This window comes from Rana temporaria, chromosome 3 (genome assembly GCF_905171775.1).
Source record: "Rana temporaria chromosome 3, aRanTem1.1, whole genome shotgun sequence".
NCBI lineage: Eukaryota > Metazoa > Chordata > Amphibia > Anura > Ranidae > Rana > Rana temporaria.
This window is the reverse complement of record NC_053491.1, coordinates 53,310,637-53,336,352: the sequence shown is the minus strand read 5'-3', so window position 1 is coordinate 53,336,352 and position 25,716 is coordinate 53,310,637. Positions and strand designations below refer to the sequence as shown.

Below are 25,716 nucleotides of genomic sequence, written 5' to 3'. Positions count from 1 at the left end.
GGCTGCTGTCTTGGCTGCTGCCCTTGCAGATTCCGTAGCTGCATCTGCTAGGTAAGCAATCGCCTTCCTTACTACTGTAAGTGACTCAACTACCTCCTCCGCCTCCGAATTCTGGGCGAGGTGGTCGGTGAGTGTCTCTACCCAAACATCTGTATTCCTAGCTACACATGCTGCTGCTAAGGCTGGGCTTAGTGCTGCCGCATTGGCCTCCCAGGCTTTCCTAAGGAGAGACTCTGCTCGACGGTCCATCACATCCTTGATGTTACCTGTATCCTCAAAGGAGAGATCAGACAATTTAGTGACTTGTGACAAAGCCGCATCAAGTCTAGGAAGCTTAAAAAAGACTTCCTCATCTTCCTGGGAGAAGGGGAACCTTCTTTTCCAGGTTTTTTGTTTGATTATTCTCCTTTCAGGGTCTCTCCACTCCTGAAGGACTAACTCCTTGAGGGATTTGTGCAGGGGGAATACTTTAGATTGAGCGTCACTCAGGCCCCTATAAACTTTATCCTGTGCTGAGGTAGGTTTAGGGGTCTCAGGAATTTCCTCTGTGGCGTAGATAGCCTGGAGGAGACTCTCTAGATCTTCTACAGCAAAGAGGTGTTTTCTTGGACGTGTGTCCTCCTGAGACTGACTAATGGAGTCTCCATCTACCTCCCCTGAGCTGTGCCTAGACCTAGGTAGACTGGCTACCTCACTCTCTTCACCATCTGCTTCCCCCAAAGGGGGATTTTGTGAGGGTGTAAAGAAAACACTTGGGCCCTTAGAAAAGGGGGTCTCCTGAGAGGAAGTGCCTTCCTTAGGGGTAAGTTCCTCTGTTTCAGTCTGTGCCGACTGCCCGGCTGCCTCCCGAAAGGCTTTTACTGTTGCTAACATTTCTATTTGCATGGATGAGAGAAAACTCTTCATCATGGCAGCAGCCTCCTTTCCCGCCAGTATATTAATACATTTGTAGCAGAAAGGTTTTGTGTAGGACTTGGGGAGCTTCTCTCTACAATTCCCACATTTTTTAGAGGAACTATGCCCTGTAGCGGAAGGAGACTGAGCTGAGGCCTCCTGGGGTCCGCTGGGGGTTTCTGAAAAGACATGAAAATGTACATTTAAATTGTCTTTCCCCAAGACTGCTGGCTGTACTGGGGAGGGGAGGAAGTAGACGAGAAGGGACCAGATCCTGCTCCGGTCGTTCCCTAAAAGTTTGGGAACTCTCACCACTTCCCCCCTCCCTTTCCAGGGGGATTGGTACTTACCGCCCCCCGACCTGGATCTGCCAGCGGTCGTGTCGGTCTTTCCGTCCTCTTCCATGAGGAGGGTGACTCGGTCCTGGCTGTCGGTACTCCTGTACTGGTCACCGCAAGCCGACCCGTCCACCACCCACGCTGTCTCCTCGCTCCACTGGGAACTTCCGGGTTACGCCGTCCAGAACCGCCCACTTCCTGTGATGCAGTTCCTGTCTCAGAATGAGGCCTGGAGCGCGGCGTTTTTACGTCTGGAGACCCGGGAAAACGGCGATTCGAATGGTGGTGGATTCGATAGCACGCAGTGATGGCTCACCTCCCCGCAGCTCAGAGCACTGGTGCTTCCATAGGGCGACCTGTGAGTTTGGACCGAAGTCTACAGGTAAGTTCAGCCCTCCCCGGCCTCCCTTAAACCTGTCTCACAGGGGTACCTTCGACCCTCCCCGGTCTCTAGGTTTCCATAAACAAAACAAACGTGTCGCTGTGTTGGAGAAACACAATCAATACTGAGGAGCAAGGGGAAGGGCGGGGCCTTTTAAACTGTCATGTGATTGTGTTTCCTGCAGGAGGAGCCATCATCTCTCGGGTGCCGTCCTGGAAGGTGGTAAGAGAAATATATATATATATATATATATATATATATATATAAAAACACACACATCAATTTGTCAAACCAAAATAAGAACTAAGGCCTGGATTCAGAAAGGAGTTATACCGTCGCATCTCGGCGCCTGATTCATAGAATCAGATACGCCTCAATGTTGCCTAGATACGAGCGGCGCAAGTCTCCTACGCCCTCGTATCTTAGGGTGCAATATTTACGCTGACCGCTAGGGGCGCTTCCTAAGACTTCCGCGTCGAACATGCAAATAGGTAGATACACCGATTCAGAAACGTCCGCCCGGCGCATTTTTTTACGTCGTCTACGTAAGGCTTTTTCCGGCATAAAGTTAGCCCTGCTCTATGAGGCGTAGCCAATGTTAAGTATGGACGTCGGTCCAGCGTCGTTTGCGCAAGTTGTTCGCGAATAGGGCTGTGCGTAAGTTACGTTCACGTCGAAAGCATTGACTATTTGCGGCGTAATTTGGAGCATGCGCACTGGGATACGTTCACAGACGGCGCATGCGCCGCAAGTCAAAAACGTCATTTACATGGGGTCAGCCTTGATTAACATACAACACGCCCACTGCCTGGATAATTTGTATTACGCGGGCTTACGCCAGACCACATACGCTACGCCGCCGTAACTTAGGGCGCAGGTTCTTTCTGAATACAGAACCTTCCTCACTAGGTTACGGCGGCGTAGCGTATCTGAGATACGCTACGCCTGCACAAAGTAACGCCGGGCCTTCTGAATCTGGCCCTAAATGTGCCATCTCACCACGACAGATTTTCAAATGCATGAATATTACTGAAATCTAAAATTGGTTTGTAATGGACAATACAGAAAGATTTTTTTTCCAGATGATGAAATACTGTGTGGCTTTCATAACATGTTTTCTTTTCAGGTTTATCTGACCTAGGACTGTCATTCGCTCTTCTGAACGGACCAAAGAGGTTCACGTCGTTACCACAACAGCAGATACAGAACAGACAACGGCAAGGCACCAGGAAATAGTCATTGTTTAATTAAATAAGCGAGAGCGTATGCAATGTGCTCAGTTGTGTAATTACTGCCCACACTTGTTATCACTCAATCATTGTCTGCACAATTACAGAGAGAAAAGGGGGGGGGGAAGCAGATTAGCTGCAGAAACCCTCGGAGACATTCTCCCTAATAAGTAACAGGTTTATAGAACTAAACTGGTCACATTAAAAACAAGCTTGTGGCAAATGGAGGTCATCGGAAGAGTTCGTTATCACAAATAACTTCTCAGCATGCTGGGAAATCTCTTTGCATCATTGCTATTTCTATAGAGAAAAGGGAACAATGCTTTTACTGCACTATAATCATTAATCTATTAGGAAAGTGTTGGTGACCCAAAAGTCAAATAAAAATAAGCAGATGTCTAAGGGATAATTCACACAGATATAGAAGCCCATACAGCATGCACCCAGTACTGAGCGCCTGTCAAATGTGGATGCGCAGGTGAGTCCATACAGCCACACTGTATCTCTACTGAATAACATAGGCTGCCTGCATGCAGCTCCTCACTGCTCCAGATGTTTAAATAAATCTTTTCTTGTATGTATAGGTCTGTGCGTCTGTGTGACTGAGCCCTCTGTGTGATGAGTACATCTCCCCTTCTATGATCATTAATCATTCACTTCTGAAAGCTTTTTCAAATTTGTAACATGTTTGCTTTCTAAAGCCCCATACGCACTATGGGCTAGATTCAGATAGGGGGACGTAAGTTTGTGCGGGCGTAGCGTATGTTATTTACGCTACGCCGCCGCAATTTAGAGGCAAGTGCAGTATTCACAAAGCACTTGCTCCGTAAATTGCGGCGGCGTAGCGTAAATCTGCCGGCGTAAGCGCGCCGAATTCAAATTGTCAAGAGGTGGGCGTGTTTTATGTAAATAAAACATGACCCCACGTAAATGACGTTTCTCACGAACGGCGCATGCGCCGGCCGTGAACGTATCCCAGTGCGCATGCTCCTAATCACGTTGCAAATAGTCAATGCTTTCGACGTGAACGTAATTTCCGCAAAGCCCTATTCGCAAAAGACTTACACAAACAGTGTAAAATTTTCAAAATTCGACGTGGGAACGACGTCCATACTTAACATTGGCTATGCCTCATATAGCAGGAGTAACGTTACGCTGGAAAAAGCCTTACGCAAACGACGTAAAAAAATCCGCCGGGCGCACGTACGTTTCTGAATCAGCGTATCCAGCTCATTTGCATATTCTACGCTGAAATTGACGGCAGCGCCACCTAGCGGCCAGTGTAAATATGCACCCAAAGATACGACGGCTTAGGACACTTACGCCGGTCGTATCTTAGCAACATTTAGGCGCATCTCAGTTTGAGCATACGCTTAAAGTTGCGACGGCGCAGATTCAGACTTACGACGGGCGTATCTACTGATACGCCCGTCGTAAGTGTTACTGAATCTAGCCCTATAAGTTTTCCTGCAGGTTTTTCTCTTTAGGTTTACCAAAACCATGTAGTGCAAGGGCCTGCCTGATTGCATACGAATTAAACCTCTTAAGGTTTGACCTCAAATTAGATGGTTTTGGTAAACATGAAGAGAAAAACCTGCAGGTAAACGGATAGTGTGTATGGGGCTTAGTCTTAAACTGGCAATATACCAGTAGAATATCAAATATTTGAAAGGAAAAGCTCAAAAATCATTCTGAGCATTTCATTTAGCCATCACTGAGTCAACCAATTAAATTTGCAGAATGGATATTAAAATCGATGATTTTTAAAGAAAAATCAGATTATTTTATTCCAATATATATTTTTATATTACAAATCTGATTATTCCCGCGCTCAGTTTGAACGCCTCTGCCGACATATACCGAGCGCAGTACACTCGGGTACATTCGGCCAGGCGCGGCTTCGCTCGTGGTCACGCTCTGTGACGTTTATGCGTGGGAAGCCGAGCGTGCCCGAGTGTACTGTGCTCGGTATATGTCGGCAGAGGCGTTCAAACTGAGCGCGGGAATTCGACTCGGAGACAGCGTGGGAGAAGCCGGGAGGACACCACCGAGGCCGCAGATGGAAGCCGGATCGGACAAGGCCACCGATGGACGCCGGGCAAGACACCAAAACTAAGTAATAAAAATGTTTTTTTACAGGAATTTCGGGTCTACATTAGGGGTGCGCGCTATACGCCGGAGCGCGCAATACCCCGATAAATACGGTACGCTTAATTTATTCATTAGTATGAAATGGAGCTTAGTTATGTAGCATGAGGCTGTATATTCTGCATTTTTGATAAACTCATTTAATGATTTAAAAGTTCTTCAAGCCGAGATAAAACAATAACATTGCCAGTACATGTTTAGTAAATAAAATAATTTGATTAGTTAACTATGTGCGATTAACCTAAAATCGGTTCCGATATTGCGATTTTACTAACCTGGCAGCTTATTATTCTAAATAGGAAACCTTGATGTTTACAAATATTAAAGATTCTAACTACCAGCAAGAATAAGTCCTTACATTAAAAGAGCACCTGTCATTTCAGATCCCTGATGGCAGCCCCAGCTAGCGAGCATCCACTCACCTAGTGCCGCCGTCCCTCACCTTGTTGTGTCACTGCCACATCACCAGCCATCCCATTAAAGTGAACGGGACTGTCGTGAGTCAACAGCGGGTCAGAGGAGGAGCCGCTGAGGGACAGAGATGACAGTAATGTGTCCTATTTGAAACCTCAGAACACCCAATAAGGAAGGAGATAGTATGTATTCGGACTAAACTACGTGGCACGTTCACCAATGCCAGGAGTCTGGCGGACAAGTTGGGAGAACTAGAGATACTGTTGTACAAGGAGGATTTCGATTTTGTGGGAATTTCAGAGACTTGGCTCAACAGCTCTTATGATTGGCTGGCAACCATTCAAGGGTAGTTCCCTATATTGCAGGGATAGGGAGGGTAAAAAAGGGGGAGGGGTATGCATGTATATCAATGTAAAGGATGACATCACCAATGGCGCAAGGGAGGAGGTGGAAATCTTATGGGTAAAGCTACAAAAGGGAGGAAACTAAAACGGGGAAAATACTGGGAGCATGCTACAAGCCCACTAACCAGAGGGAGGAGGGGGGTTTGGATTAGCGACAAGGATGGGAGGTGTCATTATAATGGGGGATTTCTTTTTTTTATTTAATTTTAAACTTAACATTTTTTATATTTTTTGGACAGAATACATTCCAATAGATGATTACAATTATTTGGTATTATCATATTTCATAGAACAGATTATAACAAGAACAACAAGTAGTAATAACTAAATTAGAAACTAATCGTTTATGAAATTAAATCGATTACAATTTTCATAAACCGATTAATCGGCCAGTAACATAATGGGGTTCAAAAAACTAAAATTAGCCCTTTATTAGTACAAAAAAGCAAGTCGCTACTGTAAATATTACTTTCACTGTCCCACAGTAAAAAAAATAAAAATTAACCCCTTACAATAGCGATTATTTGCTCTTTTTGTACTTTTTTTTTTTTTTTTAACCCCCATTATGTTACTAAACATCTCAGGCCTGGGGTCACACCTCTGTGTTTTTTGGTGCTTTTTGCAGAAACACACTACAGTTCATTTACATGTTTTCCTATGGGACACGTTCACTTCCATGATTTTTTTTCCAGCTGCTGCGTATTTGGAAAGGACGAGGTTTTTTTTAACGCAAAACGGTTCCATTTTGTTTTTTTTGGTTCAATATACTTCAACGGGGAAGCTGCAGAAAAGCATGGAATGTGTTTTTGCGGCAATTTGTGTTTTGTAATCTGCCCAACAACAAATACTCAAGTTTTTAGGAATGAAAAGAAGAGGGGTCTTTATGATATTCATTATCTTGGTGTATCAGAACAATTGGAGGCTCTCGGGTTGTTTATCTAAGCTTTCCATTTTTTATTAAATGATAGAGACATTTTTTAAAATGCTAACATCAATTCGTATTGAGTCTGAGTGTTTAGCCTTATGACAGGTTAGGATCTTCTGTGCGTTTCCACATGTTGGCAAGTTTAATTGTCCAGACATAGACTGGGTGGAAGGAACCATGCATTCATCTAAAGCTCACCATTTCCTAAATGTCTTGCAGGACAATTTAATGGGTCAGATGGTAAACGCACCAACTAGAAACAAAGCATTATTAGACCTACTGATTACCAATACAGACCTGCTCACGGATGTGGAAATCTGAGGCAATTTAGGAAACAGCAATCACAGGTCAATTAGTTTCAGTATAAAACACACAAATAGGAAACATAATAGGAATACAAAGACATTGAATTTCACAAGAGCCAACTTCCCTATTGCCAAGAAACTAAATGGGATAAAATCCTAAGAACACAGAGGAAAAATGGGTGTGCTTTAACAACTTGCCGACCAGCCGCCGTCGTTTTAGTGAGCTGCTATCTAGATACAAAGTTTACTGTACAAACTAAGGTCTGTCGGCATGGAGCAAAGGGCGAGTACCTGTATTGAAAACTGGCTACAAGGGCGAGTTCAGAGGGTGGTGATAAATGGAGAGTACTCAGAATGGTCCGGTGTGGAAAGCGGGGTCCCCCAGGGTTCTGTCCTGGGACCAATCCAATTTATTCATAAACGACTTGAAGGCTGGGATAAACCGTTCAATCTCTGTATTGGCGGACGATACTAAGCCAAGCAGGACAATCATTTCTCTGCAGGATGTGGAAACCTTGCAAGTAGATCTTAAAATGTATGGGGTGGGCAACTATATGACAAATGACGTTTAATAGAACAATTTAAAATAATGCATTTGGGTGGCAAAAATATGAATGCAATCTACTCACTAGGGGGGAGAACCTCTGGGGGAATTCTAGGATGTAAAAGGAACCATATAAATGTGCATACTAGCACCTGCAGGGGAGACCCTAGATATGGTCAGCTGTAACCTGTAGTACCCAGAACAGGCTTGGTCAAAATGTGTGTCCTGCCTCCCATCTTTCCTTCATTACAGATCTGTGAACATTTTGAGTCATAAGAGAGAAGTGCAGCATTTGCAGAAATGACAATTGTTCTCTGCAGAAGAGTGATCTTCTGTCTTCACAAACAGCGACTGAAATAGAAACAGACGGAATTCTGTGCACCAATACAAATGATCCTTATTATAGTCATACTGATGAGGCCTACACTACTGTTCTATTCCACCACATCTCTCCGACCTCCTATGTTAACCACTTCCATACCGGGCACTTATACACCTTCCCGCCCAGACCAATTTTTAGCTTTCAGCGCTGTTGCACTTTGAATGACAATTGCGCGGTCGTGCTACACTGTACCCAAACTAAATTTGTATCATTTTGTACCCACAAATAGAGCTTTCTTTTGATCACCTCTGGGATTTTTATTTTCTGCAAAAAAAATAAAAAATAATTACCGAAAATTTTGAATTTTTTTGTTTGTTATAAAACATTGTAAATAAGTAAGTTTTCTCCTTCACTGATGGTACTGCACTGACGGGCACTGATAAGGCGGCACCGATGAGGTGGCACTGATGTGGTGGCATTGATGGGCACTAATATGCGGCACTGATGGGCGGCACGGATGGGCACTGATAGGCGGCACGGATAGGCGGCATGGATGGGCACTGATAGGCGGCACAGATGGGTGGCACTATCGTATGTGTTGTACTAATGGATGCCAGTGCCAAACAATGCCTGCCAATCAGTGATGCCCATTGCGGGCACTGATTGGCATCCATTGCGGGCACCGATTGGCATTCATTTTTTGTGTCATTGTCATCCCTGGTGGTCTAGGGTTGCATACCTGTGTTTTTTGTTTTGCATCCCTGGTGGTCCAGTGGGCATCCTCGGAGGGGTGGGGGGCTGTGCTGATAATCGTTTAGTACAACCCCCCCCCTGTCAGAGGAGCAGCCGATCGGCTCTCCTCTACTCGCGTCTAATAGACGCGAGTGAGGAAAAGCCGATTACCGGCATTTCCTGTTTACATCGTGATCAGCCGTGATTAGACACGGCTGATCACGTGGTAAAATGTCTCAGTGAGAGACTCTTTACCGAGATCGGTGTTGCGGGGTGTCAGACTGACACCCTGTAACAACGATCGCCGCGATGCGCGCCCCCAGGGGCGCGCAGCGGCTCAATATCCTGAGGACGTCATATGACGTCCACTCAGGATATTGAAACCACTTTGCTGACGTCAATCTGTCATTGGCGGGCGGCAAGTGGTTAAATAGAAACTATTGTATGTCAACCTGCTGCTGGAGTAGACAGCGGAACCAGGAGGGAGTTTTCAGCTACATCATGGGTTACCTGTCAGGTAACACACTATAGGGGTTATTTACAAGTGCAGTCGCTGTAGATCTGAGGGGGACATGCAAGGAAAATAAAAAACAGTATTTTTGCTAGTACATGATTGGATGATAAAATCAGCAGAGCTTCCTCTAATTTCAGAGCTTCCCCCTCAGATCTACAGCAATTGCACTTTCAAGCGCACGTGTAATGCAAAGTGGATTTGCCTTTAGTAAATGACCGCCTATAGCTCACAAAAGTACACCCCTCACATTTTTGCAAATATTTTATTAAATCTTTTCATGTGACAACACTGAAGAAATTACACTTTGCTACAATGTAAAGTAGTGAGTGTACAGCTTGTATAACAGTGTACTTTTACTTTTTTTTGTACAGTGTATTTGCCGTCCCCTCAAAATAACTCAACACACAGCCATTATTGTCCAAACCGCTGGCAACAAAAGCGAGTCCAAACCGCTGGCAACAAAAGCGAGTACACCCCTAAGTGAAAATGTCCAAATTGGGCCTAAATTAGCCATTTTCCCTCCCCAGTGTCATGCGACTCAGTGAAACAAGCTCTCAGGTGTGACTGGGGAGCAGGTGTGTTAAATTTGGTGTTATTGCTCTCACTCTCTCATACTGGTCACAAAGTTCAACATGTCACCTCATGGCAAATAACTCTGAGGATTGTTGCTCTACATAAAGATGGCCTAGGCCAGGCATGTCCAAAGTCCGGCCCGCGGGCCAAATGCGGCCCACCTGTTGATTTAATGTGGCCCCCCTGGGGATCTGAGTATATACACTGTTGTGGCCCCCAGGGCCACAAAATATATATACCGTATTTATCGGCACTGCCTTGGAGGGGACAGGGAGGGGACAGGATGAGCGCTGTCAGATTACATGAAGAAAATCTCCTGTTTACTTAGCAGTGTCCATATTGGAAGTCCCGTCTCCTGGGATGCCATTGGACGACTGTTCTGTCTATCATAGGAGGCAGGACTTTGTATTAAAGAGGCCACAGAGTAAACAAGAGATTCTCCTGTTTGTAATCTGTTGGCACTCGTCCCGCCCCTTCCCTCTGCCCTCCGAGGCTGCAGATGGGCATCGATCAGGCTGCACTTATGGCAATGGTAAGGCTGCATTCATGGCAATGGTAAGGCTGCATTCATGGCAATGGTAAGGCTGCATTCATGGCAATGGTGAGGCTGCATTCATGGCAATGGTAAGCCTGTGCGTGTTATACGCCGATAAATACGGTATATACAAATAACACGCCCAAGCTCATCCATAGTCCTGAGAAGCGCTCTGGGATTCATTGGGGCCACAAAAGAAATATATACAGTATATCCAAATAACACGCCCAAGCTCTTCTCTTCACCACACACAGCCACAAAGGCAAGAGAATTATTGTTGGGCAGTGTATTAGTTGCTCGGAGGAACACACTTAGACCGAATTTTAATGGTTCAAAGAATGTCAGGCAAAAAAGTCAGCCCTCACGCATGTTCACTTCATCAAATCTGGCCCTCTTTGAAAAAAGTTTGGACACCCCTGGCCTAGGCTATACGAAGATTGCCAAGACCCTGAAACTGAGCTGGCCAAGACCATACATCGGTTTAATGGGACAGGTTCCACTCGGAACAGGCCTCGCCATGGTCCACCAAAGAAGTTGAGTGCACGTGCTCAGCATCACATCCAGAGGTTGTCTTTGGGAAATAGACATGAGTGCTGCTAGCATTGCTGCAGAGGTTGAAGGGGTGGGGGGGTCAGCCTGTCAGTGCTCAGACCATACGCCGCACACTGCATCAAATTGGCTTGCATGAACTATCAGCCAGCCATAATCCCAGTATTTATTTATTTTTTTTCAGCCGGAGATTCTCTTTCTCATGAAAGTTGTCCAAAGTACAGCTAATTAGCCGCTGGATTGCTTTCAGAAGCAGTGGGTCGCCTTCAGCCAATGTTTCTCGATCTTTGTTGAGCTTGAGAAATGATCCGATTGTTCACCTCTGCGACCAGAGACCAAATTGTCTCTGACCACCTCTATGATCTTGGAGGACCAGAGAGACACCATGAAGTTATGACATCACTTCCATGTTTTTTTTCTTAATAGCAAAAGATAGATTTTTTTTACTTTCAAAGGTAGAGGAGAAATTTGGGACCTTAGACCCCAGATCTACCCATAAAGAGAACCTGTCATCCCTTATTTCTATTACAAGGAATGTTTACATTCCTTGTATTAGGAATAAAAGCCATAAAAGTAAAGGGTCTGCTCTTGCTGAAGTCACAACTCCTCCTTCCGGTCAATGGGTGAAAGCCTCCACATGACTGCTGTGCTATGGAGCCTTACAACTAGGCCTTGTTCACACCTGTGCGTTTTGAACAGGGCTGTGGAGTCGGTAAATAAATGTTCCGACTCCTCAGTTTTATGTACTTCCGACTCCCCGACTCCGACTCCTCTGTATTAATATGCGAATGTATTTTATACATTCCTTGAGGGAAAGAAATGCAACCTACCACAGGACTACTGGCTGGGAAGCCAACAGTCTACTGTATTGCACAGTTTAAGCAAAAGACAAACACAATGAAAACAATCAAGTGGCTGGATAGTAGCAGCAGGCATAAACATCAGGAACAGGATCTTTACCAGTTCAAAAATACAAACCACATTATTTGGTTGTTTTAGAACAAAAACAAAGCTTATCTATAATGAACCAAAAACAAAATCTGTAAAACCTAGAAATGGTTTATATTAATCTTGAAATGTAGTTATAGGCTTAGCAAATGCAAATCAATTCAATGTAGAGTTCTAAGGAAGAGAATTGCCTCTGCCAGATCCTCTTTCATAGAGGCTCTTAAGTCAGACTTTATTATTTTTAGGGCTGAAAATAATCTTTCGACACTGACTTGGGTGGGTGGCATTGCAGTAACTATTCTGGCCACATCACTAACGATCTCTGGATAAACAAGGATGGCTTCTTCAACAGTAAGTTTTGATGAGCGATCATACTTTTCAACTTCTTTTAGTGCTTTATAAAACTCCTGTTGGAATTTTTTTTATTTGGACACTTACTGGTTCTCTAACATGCGTTCCCTGTAAAAGCAGAACACAACACTATGGCAAGTATAAGTATTGCAGCTCCTAATTGTGCGTTGCGTGCCATATAGTGAAGCACATGAAAAGCATGCTTCTTCACGGTCACTTAACGTGTTCGTTTTGCGGTTACGTGAGGCACTGCATGCATTGGTCTTTATTCTTACAGTAGAGAAGTCATTAATTATAACTTTTTGTGAATTGGGACATTTAAACTTGCTTTTTTTTTTTTTTAATTCCAATCTAAATTTAGTAGGAGTCGGAGTCTGAGTCGGAGCATTGTTTGCCGACTCCAGGTACCCAAAATTTCCCCCGACTCCGACTCCACAGCCCTGGTCTTGAAGCACAGGTATTGCTATTGCCGTCAATGGCGCCGTCCTAATCGGTTCGACGCCGCATCTGCGGCGCTGCACCAATTTCAGAAAGTAGTATTGTACAAATTTTTGCGATTTCGGCTCCGATTTACATCGACATCTGTGCAGAAACCTTTTTTTATAGAAGGTAAATGAGGGAAGTTTAACCACTTGAGACTTAAGAAAAGGCAGTTTTTTTTCCTTTTTTCCTATTCATACTTACTTCGGTGGATGCAGCATCAGACTGATGCTGCATCTATCCGCCCGCATCTCTGCACTGAGAACAGAGCCACCGAACATGGCTTGGTTCTCATGCCTCCCCGAGCAGATCAATGCTGACAAAGTCAGCATCACTTCTTGGATCGCTGAGCTGTGGAGGGGCGGGGAGCGGCCGTCTCAGCGGCTCGCGGAGACTGCCATCAATCAGGGCAGCTGGCGGATCCCAACTTGGAAGTCGGGATGACGCGCTGCCCCGACTGATGGCACTGACGTCAGCGGAGAGTGGACTTCAGATCACTTGCCGCTGAAAACGGGTCACAGGAGTGCAAAAACGAATTGCACACCTGTGACCCAGAGGAGAAGCCCAGCCAAAAAAGCTCAGGCTGGACTTCTCCTTTATCCTTTTTCTGACACTTGTTGGTTTCAAGTTAAAATCTTCTGTAGTTCTCAAATTGTACCTAGCTGTTGCGGGGCGGGTTTACAGTGTGCTCAAGGTGGGGTTTTGTGTGCGTTGCAGGTTGGATTTGGTGTGTTGAATGGCGGGTTTTGCCTGTGTCTAAAGGCGGGTTGCAACACAGACAAAACCCACCCTGCAACAGTGAGGTACAATTTGACAACTACGGTCTCCCTCCACTCTTTGCATGGCTTTCAATTATGGCCCTCAAATGGTATCTCCCATCGAAAAATGCCTCCTGCGATTTGCGCATGCGCCATGGTTACGTCACAGCAGCTGATCAGGAAATCAGCCGGAGTGCCCTTCCGTACTGCGCAGGCACTAATCAATAGAACACTGGCTGTCAGAATACAAATTACCACAGCGCGAGTTTCCTTTATCTATAGGTGTATGGCCATCCTAATATTTTGTTTCGTTCACATATTGTCCATTAACTTCAAATGCTTAACTAGTACAGCTACACTGGAAACAGAAGACTAATTTCCCCTTGTGTATACTTCAGCCTGGTTTCCATTATTTACAGCGCTTGAACACAAGATGAAAACCGCGTGAATGGACCATTGCCGTCATGAATAGCTGCTGAATGGAAGGAGAGAATCGCAGGCCGGCATCTGACTAATCAGCAATTCAGCAAGAACATCCATAAAAATGTAACCTATAAGCAGGTCTGCATTTCTACAAGTGATGACAGCAATTTATGAATAATACATAGCAGCTGATTCAATGCTATTCATGATTGAGTGAGTCCACTGTACAGGCCTGGAGAACAGGTCAGCATTAGTGCTCACATGTAATGGCAGCCCTTCTCACAGTCATTCACCAAGAAAGAATCTGACACCGAACTTCTTGTCCGATTTCCTCAGACGAAATCTATACTGGAGAGATGTGTTTGCATTTCAATCATCTTAAGATCTGAAGAATCTCACGTACCACAATTATGTGACTGGAGGAAAAACAGAAGAACTTTCTTGTTTAAAAAATAAATAAAAATAAAAACCCACACACACACGCCACACATCAATGCAAATCCATGAAATCAAAACCCCCCAAAAAATAACCTGTTGCGATAGAAATACAGAGGCTGCCACTGATGACCAAGATGCACAATAAGGAGGCACTTGAAGAAAGATGGGCTCCACAAAAAAAACACCACACACACACACACAATGACCTATTGATGGCGTTTGAAGGACGGGCTGATTAAAGGGGGGGGGGGGAAGGGGGGGTACATACTTTTGAGGATAAGGAGGTACATATTTTGGACAGAGACGACAACTGTGACAAGATGTTTAAGAGGCTTTCCATGTCAAACTGAAACAATCATCACTGAACAGGGTGAGGCCTTCAACATGATCCGTTTTCCACACATTCAGCCTTACAAAATAGAATTACCACCTATGAAGTAGAGCTGCACAATTAATCGTTAAAAAATTGTGATCTTGATTCAACCCCCCTAACGATCTCCAATGCAAAGTTTGACGATTCTTTAATATAATAAGTGGAGAGACTTTATCTGCTCATTCAGCTGTCAAAAAAAAAAAAAAATAATCGGGCAGTCTGCCAAGTTTTTACCAGGAAACTTTGTAACTAATGCTTCCTTCTCAGATCAAAGGGATACATTTCTGTGTGTAAAGAAAATATCTGGGCAGTCTGCCAAGTTTGTAACAACATGAAACACTGTAACCAACTTCCTTCTTAGAGCAAATGTCTGTGTAAATGCAGGAAGTTTAACCACTTAAAGTCCAAATCTTTTTCTGACACTTGTTTAAGTTAAAAATAAATCAATATTTTTTTGCTAGAAATTACTTGGAACCCCCAAACATTATTCTGTATTTTAGCAGAGACCCTAGGGAATAAAATGGCAATTGCTGCAATATTTTATGTCACACTGTATTTGCCCAGATGTCTTTCAAATGCAATTTTTTTGGGGGGTGGGGGGATACACTTTAATGAATAATAAAAAAAAAAAAAAAAAAAAGAAACCCAAAACACAGGTAAAAGTTGGCTCATTATTTATTTTTTGTTTTAATGTGAAAGATGTTACGCTGGGAGAATCATGATCTATCTTCTAAGCAAAAAAATTGTGATTCTCATTTTAGCCAGAATCATGCAGCTCTACTATGAAGTCTTCCTGACACTAAAGCCTCATAACACCACGATCGGATTTTCTGCAGACAAAGCGTCGGACCTTTGTCCGAAGGGAGTTGACCAGGAATTTGTCTTGCATATAAAACTGCAAAGAATTGTCGGCCAACAAACACAAACGTAGTGAAGTAGATGTACTACAAGGTTTTTCAGCTCTTTAGCATCACCCTTTGGGCACCTTCTGCTAATGTTGTGTTCGGTGAGCACTGCTTCCAAGCATGTGCGTTTGTACTTTGGACTATTGTCTGATGGACTTGTGTAAACACAAATCGGAAAATCCGACAACAGACCGTTGTCCGTGGAAAATTTTGAAGCCTGCCACCCAACATTTGTCTACGGAAGATCCAACAATTGTCCGATGGAGCGTACAAAAGGTCGGATTTTTCGCCAACAGGCTGTCAACACACAAATTCCTGTCTCCGAAAATCCGATCGTGTGTACAAGACTTAAAGGGGTTGTAAAGGTAAATGTTTTTTCACCCTAATGCATCCTATGCATTAAGGTGAAAAAATATCCGACAGCACCCCCCCCTGAGCCCCCGTTTTACTTACCTCACCCCTCGAAAGTCCCTGGCACGTCCCCGTCATCCTGTTCGGTTCCCAGCCTGGCCATTGATTGGCTAGGTTGGACGGATTGATAGCAGCGCAGCCTTTGCATCCAATGACGTGGCGTGCCGGAGCCGAGTGATACAGTTGGCAGCTATGGCCGCCGCTGTATCACGGAAGCGCACTCGCAATCACTTTCCACCATGCGAGGGAGCTCGCATGAAGCTAGAACGCTCTTGTGAGGAGGAGCCGAGACAGCTGCCGAGGGACCCCAGAAGACCGGGTTAGGGGACGAGCTGCACAGTGGAAGTATAAAATGTTTGTAATTTTACCAAAAAATAAATAAAAAAATGTGACTTTAGTGTTCCTTTAATGATAGGATTAAGTTACTATAACAGGATGGCGTCACAATTTTCACCCCTCCCACCCTGTCCTTAAATAACCAGACCAGCGTGTTGGTGACACCTGTGTGGAAGAAAATGCTGATATAGAATTGTCAATATAAATGTATTTTCTTGACGCTCATTAGAACTGAAGAATCATTGCAATCATTCATGAAGGACTGTAGCTTTGTGAGCAGCGATTACTTTTGCTGGATGGTAGGGATAAAAACAATATAATAATCTGGCCAACCACCTAACAGAGATCACACCCAATGCAGATGTTCCAGCGCTACAGAAAATTAAATCCTCATGTTACACAATTCAAGAATGCAATATCCAGAACCTACCTTGAATATTTAAATGTAATGTTTTTCTTGAATTTGCAGGCAGAGCAGAAGTTACATCACTCCATAAAATCATAGTGGACCTCATTTATAAACTGTATATGAGAAGAACATCAGACAACCTTCGAGCATCCATGAAGATTCTAACCTCTGCTGGAAACCAATTAGTGAATTGGAAAAATTCTGAACCTGATTGGTTGTTATAAATTACCAGACATTTTCATAGGACAGTTTTATAAACAAGACTCTATGGCTCAGCCTTTAAAAAGTAAAAAGAAAAACTAGAACATTCCTGTACAGTTGGTGTAAAAATTAAATCTCACCACAATAATAATTACGTGCAAAGCTGCGGTACCAATAGTTATTGTAAACTTTCTTAAAAACACAAACGAAAAAAGAAACACTGCACTTCACTATAATCACCAACTATACAAAATCTACCACTTGTGCCAAATAATCAGCCCTCTGTCAGCTGATGCCACAGAGCCGGTCCAGACTCAGGATCGCAACAATAAAGTCAGGATCTGCCCACATGCCTGGACTGGCACCTAGCTCAACCTCTTAGTGAGCCACTGAGAACCCGAGTCTGGAGCTCCCGCCCCCCGCAACAGTCCAGCACTCCAGTGAACACGGGGGGAAGGGACAGAGCATAGAACTGCTGACTGAGGGCCAGTTCAAGCCACGTGCAGTCCAGTGCTTTTTTTTTCTGCATCAAAAACACATGGAAAGTCAGTTATACTGTTTTTAATGGCATAGTTTACACCGGTGCTTGCAGATTTTTTTTTTTATTTTTTTAGAACATTTTTCTGAACTGGCCCGCTGTAAAAATAAAAAATAAAATAAAAAAACACACATGACCTTATTTAGGGCTTGTTCACACTGCTGTGATGTCAAACATTGCATGTGATGAGTCGCACCGCACTACCGTGCAAATCACATGCAATGTCTGTGCGATGTAAATTCAGCCATACAGATTGTATGGCTGAATTTGCATCTGGGCCAAAATGGTGCAGAGTCCTTATTTTGGTCCGCACCAGAAAAACACCCATGTGATCCGATTCCTGTCTGAATTGACAGTTCGCATAGGGCAGTGTGAACTGCGATGCAGGAACCAGTACTGGATTCATATGAGTTTTCGCATCCCAGTAGTGTGAAACGGCCCTTGAAGGAAGGAGAAGAAAAGAAAGGAGAAAAGAAAAAGAAGAAAAAGAAAAGAAAAGGAGAAAAGAAAAAGGAGAAAAGAAAAGAAAGGAGAAAAGAAAAAGGAGAAAAGAAAAGAAAGGAGAAAAGAAAAAGAAGAAAAGAAAAGAAAGGAGAAAAGAAAAAAGGAGAAAAGAAAAGAAAAGAAAAAAGGAGAAAAGAAAAGAAAAGAAGGAGAAAAGAAAAGAAAAAAAAAGAAGGAGAAAAGAAAAGAAAAAAAGGAGAAAAGAAAAGAAAAAAAGGAGAAAAGAAAAGAAAAAAAGGAGAAAAGAAAAGAAAAAAGGAGAAAAGAAAAGAAAAAAGGAGAAAAGAAAAGAAAAAAAGGAGAAAAGAAAAGAAAAAAGGAGAAAAGAAAAGAAAAAAGGAGAAAAGAAAAGAAAAAAAGAAGGAGAAAAGAAAAGAAAAAAGGAGAAAAGAAAAGAAAAAAGGAGAAAAGAAAAAAAGAAGGAGAAAAGAAAAGAAAAAAGGAGAAAAGAAAAGAAAAAAAAGAAGGAGAAAAGAAAAGAAAAAAAGGAGAAAAGAAAAGAAAAAGGAGAAAAGAAAAGAAAAAAGGAGAAAAGAAAAGAAAAAAGGAGAAAAGAAGCACTGAACTGCATCTGGAACACATGTGGACTGCATCTCTATTGCGTGAACTGGCCATGACATTCACCAGCTCTCTGCTCACGGAGCTGTAAGAACTGAGCTATCGGTGGTGTCCAATCGATCGGTTCTCAGTGTTGGAGGGGATGGAGACGGAGATGCAGCAAAAAAATAAAAATAAATAAAAAACACATACAAAATCTCTTTCAATAAATACAGCACAGCGCAGTTTTTTCTTTTGTATTCCTGTACATGTGTTATTTGATGAATAATGCGGTCTGAAAACACATCACTGTGATGCAGGAAATACCTGTTTCCTGAAATGAAAAACACTACAAAGAAAAATATCAGATCCGCTGTGTCACCATCTTTAATCGCACAGGATTAAAGCCATCAAAGCATGAGCACATGTACATCTGATGTCGGAGCATTCCAGATACCCTTGGAATCTAAGGGAATAAGCTTTGCGATTACACGAGGGATAAAACAAGTAAGGCTGTATTCATACAGGAACGGACAGCTGCTGGCGTGCTTTGCCTCTGTAGCAGATGTGCGTTCCCGACTGTGGAAGGGAGCAGTGTGGTGCGCAGTATTCATACAGTTCTAGGGTTCTCAGTCATGTGAAGTTGTGCACTTACCCCACTAAATTCATTTTGACAGATGTTTAATATTTCTAAAATCTACTAAACAGTATGGATAGAGGAATCTAAAAATACTGGGTGCTCAAAGCTGTCAGATTGTTGACGGCAGAGGCCAGGAAAGCAGAAGATCAGGCAACTGGTGTCTTTAATCTGTATGGGCTGTGTACAGAGAAAGGATCAGGTCTAACATACACCTGATCTTTCAATAAGGACTACCTGTCTATGCCTCTGTACTATCACATACGGTAGTCCTCAACCCACCCTGGTGATAGGAATTACGTGTTAAAAAAAAAAAGGGGGGGGGGGAGGAAAAAACACAGAGGATGCATCCATTGCATGTATTGTTGGATAGCCTCAGACATACCAGAGGTAGGAGAACCATCTAAAAGGTTAACCTCTAAATTTCTGAGCTGTACCAGTTTTTAGTGTGTCACACATTTACAATTTTAGTTATTTTAAGTGGTGCAAGCTCATACAATTTTTTGTCTTGAGACTTCATATTTGATATTTAATGGAATTTTTTAAGATTACGGTATATTATGTGTATTTTATAAAGATAATAAACATTTGCACAATATTCCCCTTTCCCCATGATTTTACACGGACCTTTTTTATTGTTGCAGTTGGTTTTGCACAGAGCAGCCTGGATCCTCCTCTTCTCGGGTTCCTCTTTGGCTCTCCTGGCCCCTCCCTCCTGTTCAGTGCCCCCACAGCAAGCAGCTTGCTATGGGGCACCCAAGCTGAATGACAGCTCCCTGTGTCCATTCAGATACAGAGCCCTGACCCGAACCCTGGTTAACTGACTTTGATTGGCTGAGACACAGCAGCAGCTGGCTCCCGCTCAATCAGGAGGAGAGTCCTGGACGGCCAAGACACTCGTGGACATCACTGGAGAGAGATGGGGCTCAGGTAAGTAATTAGGGGGGCTGTTACACAGAGAAGGTTTATTTTATCTTAAATTCATAGAATGCATTAAAAAAAAAAAAAATATGCCACACACACACACACACACACACACACACCTTCTGCCTTTTCAACTCCTTTCACCTTTAAAATAGAAAGATTCTAAAACAATGCATCCAATTTCCATGGGGTACCGGGAACCCCAAATATGAGAAGTCCAATATTTTTTGTGTTTGAAGACATGACTTTTTTCTCATGTATATACAGATTCTGATGTACTGTATATTTTTTCCTAATTATATGAAGAACACAAACTGATGCACATACCGTAGGATACGCTGTAGATAATTTCCTATGTTTTAAATGAAATGTATAAGCAATTTACATTTACTATTGTTAGACCAAAAGATGTTTAATGGCTGCAAAACCCCTGCTGACAACTTGTGGCCCCTAGGACTAGGTATATGATGTGTGGCCCTCAGCAGTCTGGGACACTGATTTGGGTAATATTATTGATCTCTACTATCCTCATGTAACATCTTCCCAGTTTTTTATCATCTTCTGCTGAATATCCCCAGCCAACAATGTATCCTCTCCACAATCTCTGACCCTTACATAGTCAGTCTGGTGGAAGAAAAAGACACAAGTCCAATAAAAAAAAAAAAAAAAAAAAAAACCGGGGGGGGGGGGGGGGGGGTGTTTACAATCCCATATCCAGAGAAATGACACACACACACACACACACACACACACACAGCAAAGCATGATCCAATTTGATCCAGCAAATAAAAAAAAGTTCCTTCCTGATTTCCCCCCCCCCCCCTGAGAGGCAATTGAATTAATCCCCCGGATCAACTTGACCTATAGATGTTAGTATTGTGTTCTATTATGTACATTAAAGTGGCGTTCCACTCATTTTCAAGTATGTCAAAAGTCAGCGGCTACAAAAAGTCTGTGACAGCTTGCAGCTTCATAACTGGGTGAGCACTGGGCATGCGCAAAGTCACGCTATTCAAATGATAGTCAATCTTCTGTGACGTGTCCCAGAAGATTGCAGGGGGGGGAGGAAGGAGTCGCCGCCAAGGCAGCCGAGAGGAAATGGGGGCTGGGTACCTGTCAAAACTAGGTACCCGCTCTGGAGGAAGTCTATTCCACATCTCTTACAGCAAAGAAACCTTTCCGTATCATACAGCCCCCTCCATACAATACAGCCCCCCATATCATACAGCACAGCCCTCCCCAATATCATACATTACAGCCCGCCCCCAGAACAGCCACACCCTATTATCGTGCAATACAGCCCCCCAAATATTCAGCCCCGCCCCCATAAAAGTACAGCCCCCCATATACAGTACAGCCCCCCAATATCACAACTCAGCCCAACCAATATCATACAATACAGTCCCCATAACAGCACAGCCCCCCCCCCCATCATACAGTACAGCCCCACCCCCATAACACATAACAGCCCCCCCCAAATATTCAGTACCACCCCATAACACAGTACAGCCCCCAATAACAGCACAGCCCCCATATTACACACACCCCACAACCCACCCTACCCCAATATTCAGCACTGCCCCATAACAGTACAGCCACCCCAAATCATACAGTACAGCCCCCCCCCCCAATATCATAAAGCATAGGCCCCCACCAAAAATAACAGCAGCGCCCCATATCATACAGTACAGCTCCCCAATATCACACGACTCAGCCCCCCCAATATACAACACAGCACCCCAATATCACAAATCAGCCCCCCCCACCCCAATATCACACAACACAGCCCCCCCCCCCAATATTTAGCACCACAGTACAGTCCCCCCAAATCACATAACACAGTCCCCCCCATAACACAGCCCCCCCAATATCACACAACTCAGCCTAACCAATATCATACAATACAGTCCCCATAACAGCACCCCCCCCCATCATACAGTACAGCCCCCAAATATACAGCCCCACCCCATAACACAGAACAGCCCCCCCCCCCCAAATATTCAGCCCCACCCCCAAAACAGTACAGCCCCCCAATATCACACAACTCAGTCCCCATAACACAGCCCCCCAATATACAACATAGCCCCCCCCCCCCAATATCACACAACACAGCCCCCCCAATATTCAGCACCACCCATAACACAGTACAGTCCCCCCAAATCACATAACACAGCCCCCCATGTCATACAATACAGTCCCCCCAATACATGACACAGTAAGTCTCCCATATCTTCCCCCCCCCCCCATCCCATGTATGAAGAGAAGACAGTGAGGAGCCCGGTGTGGGGACGGGGGGTGCACTTAGTGATGGATTTGGGGGGGGGGGGGGTACACACGGTCACGGTCTCACCTGGCTGGCTTTGTGGAATTGTTTCCTCAGCCCGGCCACCGACATGCTGTCCTCGGTGTGTGACGGGGGAGGGGAGTCCGGTGTCCGCCCGGCGATCTGACAGAACAGCGAGGAGCGGGAGACGTCTCGTGAGGGAAAAGTCCCACCCCCCTGAGTGTGATTGGCGAAACCCAAAGCCCCCGCCCTCTGTGTACAATCACGGCAAGCTCGGCTCCAGGTCTGCAAGCAGTGATCGGCTGGAGGGGCGGAGCGCCGAGCTCAAGGAGGAGCTTAAAATGATTAACCCCATAAGTGGCAGTGATTGTGATTTCCATGCAGAACAAACATCACACACTAATTAATGTGGGTGAGTTCCATTGCCAGACAGTGGGGAGAGGGCGGGGCCGTAGCTGTATCTTGGAGAGGAGGCGGGGCCGGTCCGGGGGAGGAGACTCATTCCAGCAGCCGGAGCAAAATGAAACTTCTTCCCGCTGCTCCGGAGGAGATGCAGATCGCCTCCCTCACTCCTCACTGCATTTCTCCGCTACTGAGCGATCCTCCCCGCACACCCGGAGGAATCGTCTGACTGCTAAGCTAAGAGGAGGGTCCCGCCGGGGAGGAGGAAGAGGAGGGTCCCGCCGGGGAGGAAGCCTCACCAGCGCGGTATATGGAGCCGATGGAAGGGGGAGGAGAGAAGGCGTGTCTGAGACAGATCAGAGAGAGCCCGCCCATCCCTGCTCCTCCAGCATCCCTCAGCCACTGGCCTTTAAATCCACCCCCTGCCCTCTCCCCAACTACCCTTTTCCTGGTTGTCAGTCCTGTGCCAGTGTGTCAACCTGTGCTTGGCAGCCACTGACCCCTCCCTCTGCCCTGCCCCCACTTATGCAGGGCTCCACTGTGGGGGTCCGGAGGTGCCAGTCCAGTAATCCTCAGCCATGGTGCTGTAGATTGGCTTCTCCGCTGCTATCTCTCTCACTGACACCAGCACCGAGATAGTTCCCCATCTCGGTGCTGGTGTCCGAGGACACCGGCACCAGCACTGAGATGACAGTATTACTGACAGTATTATCTGAAAGATGGGTTTCAAATGTTTTGACAGGGGCGCAGTTTCAGTGCTTGCCATAGGCGCCATTTTCACTAGATACGCCTCTGGGTGTCAGTCTGGTGTAAATGGGGGATGGAAGGGTCAGTCTAGGGTAATTGGGTTCTCAGTCCGGGGTGATGGGGTCAGTCTAGGGTAAATGTGTGTAGAGGGGTCAGTCTGAGGTTGGGGGATCTCAGTCCGGGGTAAATGTGGTAGGGAGGGTCAGTCTGGGGTAAATGTGGGTAGAGGGGTCAGTCTGAGGTTGAGGGGTCTCAGTCCGGGGTAAATGTGGTAGGGTTGGTCAGTCTGGGGTAAATGGGGGGGATGGGAGGGTCAGTATGGGGTTGAGGGATTTCAGTCTGGGATAAATGGGGTTGGGGGTCTCAGTCAGGGTTTGAGGGGGTTAGTCTGGGGTAAAAGGGGGTAGGGAGCATCAGTCTGAGGTAAATGGGGTCTCAGTCTGGGGTAAATAGGATGGGGGTCTCAGTCAGGGGTAAATGGGGGTGGATGGGTCAGTCTGGGGTAAATGGGGGTAGGGAGGGTCAATCTGAGGTAAATGTGGGCGGAGGTGTCAGTCTGGGGTAAATGGGGGGGGGGTAGGGAGGGTCGGTTTGGGGGTAAGGGGTCTCAATCTGGGCTAAATGGGGGATGAGGGGTCAGTCTGGACTAAATGGGGTCTCAGTCTGGGGTAAATGGGGCTGGGGGTCTCAGGCTGGGGTAAATGCGGGTGGATAGGTAAGTCTGGGGTAAATGGGGTTGGGTTCAGGGGACTCAGTCTGGGGTAAATGGGGGATGGGAGGGTCAGTATGGGGTTGGGGGGGGTTTCAGTCTGGGATAAATGGGGTTATGGGGCCTCCATCTGGGGTAAATGGGGTTGGATGGGTCTCAGTTTGGGGTAAATGTGGTTGGGAGGTTTTAGTCTGGGGTAAATAGGATGGGGGTCTCAGTCTAGGGTAAATGGGAGTGGATTGGTCAGTCTAGTGTAAATGGGGTCTCAGTCTAGGGTAAATGGGAGTGGATTGGTCAGTCTAGTGTAAATGGGGTCTCAGTCTGGGGTAAATGGGGTTGGGGGGTCTCAGTCTGAGGTAATTGGGGTTGGGGGGTCTCAGTCTGAGGTAAATGGGGTTGGGGGGTCTCAGTCTGAGGTAAATGGGGTTGGGGGGTCTCAGTCTGAGGTAAATGGGGTTGGGGGGTCTCAGTCTGAGGTAAATGGGGTTGGGGGGTCTCAGTCTGAGGTAAATGGGGTTGGGGGGTCTCAGTCTGAGGTAAATGGGGTTGGGGGGTCTCAGTCTGAGGTAAATGGGGTTGGGGGGTCTCAGTCTGAGGTAAATGGGGTTGGGGGGTCTCAGTCTGAGGTAAATGGGGTTGGGGGGTCTCAGTCTGAGGTAAATGGGGTTGGGGGGTCTCAGTCTGAGGTAAATGGGGTTGGGGGGTCTCAGTCTGAGGTAAATGGGGTTGGGGGGTCTCAGTCTGAGGTAAATGGGGTTGGGGGGTCTCAGTCTGAGGTAAATGGGGGTGGAGGGGTCAGTCTGCGGTAAATGGGGTTGGGGGTCTCAGTCTGGGGTAAATGGGGGTGAGTGGCCACTGGTGTAGTTGGGGTGAGGGGGGGCAGTCTGGGGTAAAAAAGGGGTGGGTGCATCAGTCTGGACTTGATGGGGGGTAAGTCTGAGGTAAATGGGGGGACAGTTTGGGGTGGAGGGATATTCGTCCGGGGTTGAGGGGGTCAGTCCTGGGTAGATGGGGTGTGAGAGGGTCAGTCAGATGTAAATGGGTTTGGGGGGAGTTTAAGTATCTAGTAGAGCAGTCTGGGGTAGATGGGGGTTGAGGGGTATCAGTCTGGAGTTGATCTTGGTCAGTCCTGGGTAGATGGGGAGGGGTGGGGGGGGGGTCAGTCTGGAGGCGAATAGGGTCAGTCAGAGTTAAATGCAGTTGGGGGAGTTTCATTATCTAGTGAAGGAATCAGTCTGGGGTAGATTAGGGTGGGAGTATCAGTCTGGGGTAGTTAAGGTGGGGAGGTCTGTCTGAGGTAAATGGGGTTGGAAAGTTTCAGTATGAGGTGGAGGGGGAGTTAGTCTGGGGTAGATCAGGGGATATCAGTCTGGGGTAGATGAGGGTGGGGGATCTCAGTCTGAGGGAGATGGGGGTTGGGGGTCAGTCTGGAGTAAATGGGGGTGAGGAAGGTCAGTCTGGGGTGGGTGAGGGGAGTCAGTCTGGGGCAGATGAGGGGAGTCAGTCTGGGGTAGATGGGGGTGGGGGGCTATCAGTTCGGGGTAGATAAGGGTGGGGAGTCAGTCTGCGGTAGGTGAGGGTTGGGGGTGTCAG

The 25,716-nt window shown here is 45.6% G+C and overlaps 1 protein-coding gene across 1 annotated transcript in view; it reads right to left on the bottom strand.

Moving 5' to 3' along the window:
- The window catches only part of SH3GL3 (SH3 domain containing GRB2 like 3, endophilin A3), a 181,842-nt gene extending 159,352 nt beyond the window's left edge, over window positions 1–22,490 (bottom strand). The window contains exon 1 of the mRNA XM_040342568.1: window positions 22,332–22,490. Coding sequence (XP_040198502.1) covers window positions 22,332–22,376 — 45 coding nt within the window. The 5' untranslated portion in view covers window positions 22,377–22,490. The remainder of the gene's footprint in view (window positions 1–22,331) is intronic.
- Window positions 22,491–25,716: the final 3,226 nt, after the last annotated feature.